The 8,221-nt window shown below is 41.6% G+C and overlaps 1 protein-coding gene across 7 annotated transcripts in view; it reads left to right on the top strand.

The window, feature by feature from the left end:
* CUNH16orf70 (chromosome unknown C16orf70 homolog) overlaps positions 1-8,221 on the top strand; it is a 30,547-nt gene that overhangs the window by 2,759 nt on the left and 19,567 nt on the right. For 3 of the 7 annotated variants that reach the window (XM_008839115.3, XM_017799646.2, XM_029566452.1), the window contains 2 exons: positions 3,568-3,650; positions 6,825-6,908. In XM_008839115.3, the coding sequence (XP_008837337.1) occupies positions 3,568-3,650; positions 6,825-6,908 (167 nt within the window). Of the gene's footprint in view, positions 1-3,567; positions 3,651-6,199; positions 6,321-6,824; positions 6,909-8,221 lie in introns of those variants that run through there. The other 4 variants (XM_029566450.1, XM_029566455.1, XM_029566451.1 and 1 more) reach the window with 4 other exon arrangements.

Genomic DNA, 8,221 nt, shown 5'->3' with positions numbered 1-8,221 from the left:
AAAAAAAAAAAAAAAAAAGCATGGTAAGATCCTCTTCATGTGCCAGTTAAGAAATAGGCTTATTAAGTAAAGATGATAAACTTGTAGCTAGCTGAACAGGACTTCCTGCTTCCTCCTACTTGCCTCTTCTGAAGATGGGTTTAGCTTTGTCCCCAGATTTCTTACTGGAATGTGTCCAAATGCAAATGTTATCTGGCCCTTGTAATCGGTGCCTGCCATTACAATGAGATGTGTCCAGCCTCTTGGGTGCCTTCTTGGCCTTTGTATAATGTTGGAAGATTAGGGAAATGCCAGGGACACAGGGATAAGAAAACTTAGGCCAAACAGAGTCTCTCTATTACAGATAGTTTGACCATGGTGAAATACAGTACAAATTTGAAGTAAAGTTGTCAGTGACACTTGCAGAATATATTAATATGGAGGCATATATCTGGATTTGTTTTTTATTTATTTTGAGACAGAGTCTTCCTGGGCAGCCCAGGCTAGCCTGGAACTCTTAACTCGACATCCTGAATGCTAGGATTACAGGTGTGACACCAGGCCTCGCTTGGATTTGATTTTGAAATTAGTCTTTAGAATGCCTAAAGATAGATTTAAATGTCACTTTAGAAAATAGTTTTCTTGGGGCTAGAGAGATGGCTCAGCAGTTAAGAGCACTAGCTGCTCTTTTAGAGGACCTGGATTCAATTCACAGCACCCACATGGTGGCTAACAACCATCCCTAACTCCAGTTCCAGGGGATCTCACCCTCTTCTGGCCTCCATGGACATTGCACAGCACAGGTGCATTTACATACATGCAGGCAAAACACTCATACACATAAAATAAAAATAAATATTTTAAAAAGAAAATAGCTCAAATTCATGGAACTTTATAATACAGAAATAAGGAAAACAAGAAGGGAGGTGATGGAGAGAGAGAGAGAGAGAGAGGGAGGGAGGGAGGGAGGGAGGGAGGGAAGGAGAAAATAGCTTTCTCCAACAATGCCTTGTTCTACAGAGACAAATAGCTCACTGTGTCGAAGACAACACGTACCTTGTGAGCTCTGCTCATGACCATTTGAAATTGAATAAGAAATGGTCTTTATCCCCTGAAGAACATAAGTTAATGGCACAGCAGGTGTATAGATATAGTTCATTTTATTATAATGTAGTAAAAAATGTATAGGATATTGTGGAGAAGGGAGAAGGGACTTAACCTAACCTAGGGGTTCAGGGAAGCATTAGTATTATTATATAATCAGTTTGAAATTATAATTAGAGTATAGTGTACTGGCTAAAGCAAAAAGTAGATTTCCCATAGTCCTAATTCTGTTTGGCTATAGTTACCTGGGATACTATAAAGGATTAAAGGAGAAGCAGGGGCCAGTGGCACAATGGATAATGCCTCTTGACTACAGATCAGAAGAGTCTAGGATTAGAGGAGAGACTCAGTTCAGTGGAAAAGAGGGTAAAATCTGTTATGGGTATCAGTTTAAGAAGTATAACTTGCCGGGTGTGGTGGCGCATGCCTTTAATCCCAGCACTCAGGAGGCAGAGGTAGATGGATCTCTGTGAGTTCAAGGCCAGCCTGGTCTACATAGTGAGTTCCAGGACAGCTGGGGCTACAGGGAGACCCTGTCTCAAAAAGATCAAAAAAAAGAGAGAGAGAAGTATAACTTAGAAAATGGATTTAGAGAGGCAGGGAAAAGGGGAGACTTTAGAGGTCATAGAAATTAGGAAAGGTAGAGGAACCACAGGAAAGAATGCTATTGGTGGGGAGATGATGGGGGTTCTCCTAGGGAAGGAAGAGTACTAACACTATGGTATGAGACCTGTGTGTTCTGTGTAATTGTTTTATCTCACAAGTGTGTATAGTATAGATGCCCTTCCATTACAAGAATGGCAAGGCTGATGCCACCAACTTGTTCATGTTCTCAGAGGCCTTGTCTCTGTTCTGTGTCAGGCCCTATGCTATAGAAGACTGCAGTATTTTAATTGAGATTATAATTCAGGACTGAGGAGATAGCTCAATTAGTAAAGTGCTTGTCACATAACCATAAGAATCTGAGTTCGAGTCCCAGAACCCACTTAAAAAAAAAAAAAAAAAACCCTCAGTGTGATATAATCTCAGCACTGGAGAGGTGGAAACAGGTGGATCACTGAGGCTTGCTGCATAGCTTACTTGGTGAGCTCCAAGCTAGAGAGACCCTGTCTCAAAAAACAAGATGGACAACTCCTGAGGAATGACACCAAAGAGTGTCCTCTGACCTTCACAGAACACTCAAGCACTCACACTCAAACACATACAAAGTATAATTTGGCCTTTTGGTTCCTTTCACCTTTCTTCAAATTGAACAATAGTCCTTCAAATAGTAATGGAATTGAATTGTTTAAATGAGGTGGGCTACAAGGTTCAACCCTCTGATTCTTCATTTGAAAACTCTTCTGCACACCTCACCTTTTTAACATACAGGTCAGTTCATCTTGAGTGTGATCTTCCATGTAGCCCTGGGGTGATAAGGGCAACACTATAGCCCCTCTTCTTCCCTTTCTTTTGTCACTTTCTGCCACACAGTCCTTTAGTTCTACTGAATAAATAGACTAAAACCATTACATAGCTAACTAGCTCTGAGCAGTGAGCTGCGGATCCAGAGTGGTAAATAGCACTGTCCTTCCACACACAGAATTTTTTGTTTTTAGATTGTCCAGAACTTACCTCTCCTATTTCTTCTTGCTTAACTTTAATGAACTCTGAAAACAAACTTTTGGTGATCTCTTGTGGGTCCCTACAATGTTTGCCATCTTTTGGGGATTTGCATTGCTTAAACTGGAGGCATATGTAAATTTATAATGGGTGTTGCATTCAAAACTAAGTGTTTAAGAGATATTTGTGGGGTTTTTAGTAGGACTCTAGTGACATTGTTTGTAAAATAAGTTGATTCTGATAGATATGATTTAAATTTTGTTGTTGTTTTGTTTTTGTTTCTGTTTTGTTTTTGAGACAGAGTCTCACTATGTAGCCCCAGTGGGCCTGGAACTCACTGTGTAGACCAAGCTGACCTCCAACTCACAGAAATCTTCCTGCCTCTGCCTCTTGAGTGCCCCATCACACCTAGCTGACTTTAAACTTTTAAAATAGATCTTTGTAAGTCATGTGTCCTAGCATACTCTCATTTGAGCTTGCTGAGATTGACGCCAAAGAGGAAGAGAAGGGACCTGCTCTAGGTTACAGGTAATGAATGCTTGGCAGACTAAGGGCTAGAACCCTGGCCTCCAGAGTCATGCAGTCAGTGTTTTTTCTCAGCCTAGTCTTTGGTTCATGCTGACTTTGTCTTTTCTGAGTTCTTTGACTGCTTGGGATCAAAGTGGCTGTCTCTATCTCTAAGAAGCTTTTTCTCTGTTCACTTTCTCCCCATGAACAATCTGGAGTGCTCCCTAGCACTTGCTGCTTAACTGTATCTTACCTCTTACTGTGTATTTTAGTGACTCCACCCTGTGTGCAGGCTTTGGGAATTAATACTTGACACTGTGGTAGGTGTCAGTAAATGGACAGCTCAGTTAACCACACAGGTGTCCTTCGTTTCAGGAATGCCTCTGGCTCAGGCCGTAGCTATTCTTCAGAAGCACTGTCGCATCATCAAAAATGTCCAGGTTCTCTACAGTGAGCAGGTGAGTGGGGGCCAACTTGTTTACTGAAATAGAATCCTTAGTGAGTTTACTTCTGAGGAAACACCCTGGGAGAAGCTAAATGGCAGGGGTTGCTATGTTCCAGTAAGAAAATCTTTAGGATCAGTTATCAGGTACATCTTCATTTTGAAATATTTGGTCTTGATAATCTAATGTTGACAACTTAAGAAGAGCAGTAAAAACTAAACCTGGTTTTTAGTTTTGTTTAAAACTGTGCTTCATTTACCTAGTACCCTTAAAGTCAGTATCTTCTTCCCTTTTAATGGGAAGTCTTCCCAGGGGCTGTCTCTGGTTTTCTAAGATGCTTGCCTCTCTCTCTCTCAATCTCTCTCTCTCTCTCTCTCTCTCTCTCTCTCTCTCTCTCTCTCTCTCTCTCTCTCTGTTTATTTGTTTTTATGTGTATGAGTGTTGACTGCATGTATGTAAACACACCATGTAGGTGCAATGCGCACAGAGGACAGAAGAGGTGTCAGATCCCTTGGAACTGGTGTTGTTATAGTCCATTGTTAGCCATTATGTGGGTGCTGGGATCAGAACCTGGATCCTCTGTAAGAGCAGCAGTGCTCTTAACTGCTAAGCCATCTCTCCAGCCCCTTTTTTGTGCTTAAAATCATTTTTTTTCTGCTTTGTTGGTTGGCTTATGTTCAGAATTGTTACAGTAAAGATCTCTGGCTAGTAGGGCACACCTTTATCCCCCTCAAAAAGCATCTTCTCGGGGCTGGAGAGATGGCTCAGCGTTTAAGAACACTGACTGTCCTTGCAGAAGACCTGGGTTCAAATCCCAGCACCCACATGGCAGCTAACAACTGTCCATAACTCCAGTTCCAGGGGATCCAACAGCCTCTTCTGTCCTCCGTGGGCATTGCACGACACAGGTGCACTTACCTACATGCAGGCAATACATGCATACACATAAAATAAAAATAATAAATAAAATAAGCATCTTCTCTCCACTGAGCTCTGAAGCCTGCAGTTCTAGGACACAGTACATGTGCAGCTTTGTAGAAGGCCTTTGTGTTATAAGCCTTAGGGAATAGTTTTGAGCCTACAGAGACCAAAGAATGTCTCTGTGGCCTTTCTTGGATTCTTTGAGTATTGGTTTGATATTTTTGGTTCCAGTTGTTCCAATTAGTTTCAACTCTTAAAGCAAATGGCAGCTTATTTTTGACATGAAGAATGTTTTAAATTATAGGTGAATATGATTTCTGTGAAGCTTCCCAGTTTGGCTTAGAGCAGCATCAGCATTTGACCTGTTATCTCTATTAGAGACTACATTCTGCAGTACTGTATCCCTTGGCCAGAGACTACATTCTGCAGTACTTATCCTCAGGGCCTTACGTGAAGGATCTTTCTGAGAGGGGGAATGCCATGTGCTTGGATATTCATGTGGCACTTGCCACAGAACAGGGAACTTGGCAGAAAGTGCAGAAAGTGACTCATTGTGCCAAAGTGGTTTTTCATTTGGAAAGGATGAATGGTGGTTTTTTAAATTCTTCCATCTCAAATCATCCCTCACCTAATCTGACAGGTAGCAGCCATCAAAACAGAGGAAATGAGCTTGCTGTACAATTGAGCTGAATAAGATTTAGCTCTCTGAAGACTGGATGTATTTGAAAGCAGGCTTTACACTTTCTAACAATTTCTAAAGTTGATGTTCAATTCTCATGTCATCTATAATTCCAGTTTTGTAGGAGTGTTACCATGCTCATTTCCCCCAATACTTTCTAAGCATCTGGAACAAATAGTTGGTTTGGGAATTTTGACACCAGATCTCATGTGGCCCAGGCTGAACTTGAACTTCTGATCCTCCTATCTCCACCTCCCAAGTTCTGGGATTATAGATATATACCACTTGCCCAGCCCAGAGCATGGGTTTTTGTGTCTAGGTCCACGTTCTTCCTATTTTTTGCTTGTGCAGCTTGTGGAAATTTAATAACTAGTCTATCAAATTCATATATTATTGGTAGAACAATCTTTTGAGAAGGATTAAAAGAAAATGGTCTTACAGCTCTAATGTAGTGCTTGTGGGAATCTTACTATGTAGCCCAGACTGACCTCCAACTTGGAATCCTCCTGTGTTGGCCTCCACAGTGTTGGGATTACGGGTATACACTACCATACCAACTTCACTGTGGTGCTGCAGCTTTTTTTTTTTCAGTTGTTTTACTGTTGTGGGATTTTTGTTGGGTTGTTGTTGTTTTTTTTTTTTTTTTTAGCCCCAGCTGGCCCAAAGCTTGCTGTGTAGACCAGGCTGGCCTCAATTTCAGAGATCTGCTTATCTCTGTCTCTTGAGTGCTGGGACTAAAGGTGTGTGCCACCACACCTGGCTTGCCCATGTTTCTTAAGACCACACCTCTGTTAGCTACTTTGTCCACTTTAAGATGCTTTAGTGAAAACTTCTATAAACCCTTTCAGCTGTGTATTAGTTTCAAGAATGGTTGGGTTTGTGATAGTGGCGTTTTCCTTCTACTTGTAGCAGCCTGAGTCAGTTCTTGAGAGTTTTCAGACATTTTTTTAATCCATTGCATCAGACAGAAGCAAGAAGATGAGGCAGACACAAGAAGAAAGAGCTCTGTGTGCCAGATCTGCTCTTGGTGCTTTCTGACCTACCATCTTTGTCCTCAGAACAACCTTGGAGGAAAAGGGGTGAAGGTACTCCTAGATAGAAACCAGAGCTCTTGAAGTTTTAAGGTCATCATGGCTCTGTTAGCAGTTATATACTGCTACTCCCCACCATAGAACTGAGAAATATGACTTCTTAGATTTTTTTAAATATTTTACTTATTATTTTTATTTTATGTGTATGCATGTATTACCTGCATATAGGTAAGTGCATCCATGTTGTGCAATGCCCTCGGAGGTCAGAATAGACTGTGGGATCCCCTGGGACTGGAGTTACAGACAGTTGTTAGCTGCCATGTGGGTGCTGGGATTCGAACCTGGGTCTTCTGCAAGAACAACCAGTGTTCTTAACTGCTGAGCCATCTCTCAAGCCCCAATGCACCAATTTTTTTTTTCAAGCTCCCAAACTTTATTAGTTGGGGGAAAGGGACTGCCTTACATTTCCCCTGTGCATTACATTTATGTTGTAAGAGTTTCAGTAGGTACTGGTGAATAAATCAGTTGTTCAAAGTGTGTTTTATTTTTGTTTTGTAGTCTCCTCTAAGCCATGACCTCATCCTTAACCTGACTCAGGACGGGATCAAACTACTGTTTGATGCTTTCAATCAGAGACTTAAGGTAACCATAAATGACAACTATATAGTTTCATATCTGGCTGGTCCAGTCTGTCTGGAGCTGATTAATATGTGCTATTGTAAAATGTTTTGGAAACGTAGAAGTGGGTGTCCACTTCTTTGATTCAAAGACTACCATGATGTAGGGGGCTAAAGCTGTGCTGTTCCTCTAAAAGTGGGTAGAGAATTGAGATGGTTGAAAGGAGCTGGGAAAAGCTCTTGTCCTTTGCTCAGTGGCTAAAAAGAGTGTTGTAGATTTGGGGGATGTGCTGGGAGGAGAAAGAGTATTAGTAGATGTTCTATAGAGAAAGAACTTTTATACTGACTAGGAAACCAAAGAAAAAAGTCTAAATTTTAAGAGGTACTAAGAATGGGGCCTAAGTATAGAATAGGACCAAGTGACTTTAGTCACACTTATGTATGTTGTTTTACTTTATTTTTATGCCAGTATGGCTTGGAAGATTGAAAATGGAAGTTTCTTCTGGAATATTAGGGTTTGGTATTAATACCAACAAGAGTGAGTTGATTCTTTAACTCCATTGTGGAAATATAAACAACCTCTGGGTGTATAGGGTATCTTAATTGGCATTGGAGTGCAGTTTGCTAGCACCTGCTTCCATCCAGGATGTTTTTAATACACTCTTTTCAAATGCTTGGACCCCACAAGTTAGTCATGTGATACCGACTCATGCCTCAGAGTCATGAGTTTGAACATGGCATACCAGGGCTAGTTTCCTGCTCAGGTTATGGAGTAGCCTTTCCAAAAAATTATGTACTTCCCCCTTCCTGTCCTTCAATCACAAGTGAGCTACTGAGGAGAGAAACTAGGTCATGGAAAGGATCCCCTTAGAAGAAATGATCTCTCTGGGAGATCATTAGCTAATCATAGGGGCAGCTGGCAGAGAGAATGCCTGGATCTTCTACAGGCAGGACTTCTGACTGAAAGTGGAGAGTGTCTGTCAGCATAAGGTCCTGATCTCAGTGAAATGACAGCCAGTTTGGCATGGTTTACTGCTGTGCCCAGGCATTCTGAAGGGGACCTTGGTGACTTTCTCAATCACAGCTGTCACCTGTCTTTCTTTGCATTGCCTCTCCCAGCACCAGCTTTTCATGCTCACAAGCTTCATGTTACTCTTTAGTAGCTTTGTACGAGGCAGACTTAGCTAATATGCACTAAACACCTTCCCTCTACAAGCTAACCTGTTACACCAGAAGGGGCTTAGTGGTGCCATTGAACAGTTCGCACAAGTTTGGGGAGAAGGGTTCCTTCAAGTGCTGTAAGGACCCAGCAGAGAGAGCAGTGCCTAGCAGATAGGA

This window comes from Nannospalax galili, unplaced genomic scaffold, assembly GCF_000622305.1.
Source record: "Nannospalax galili isolate Female #2095 unplaced genomic scaffold, S.galili_v1.0 scaffold799, whole genome shotgun sequence".
Lineage (NCBI taxonomy): Eukaryota > Metazoa > Chordata > Mammalia > Rodentia > Spalacidae > Nannospalax > Nannospalax galili.
This window is presented reverse-complemented; position numbering and strand designations above follow the sequence as displayed.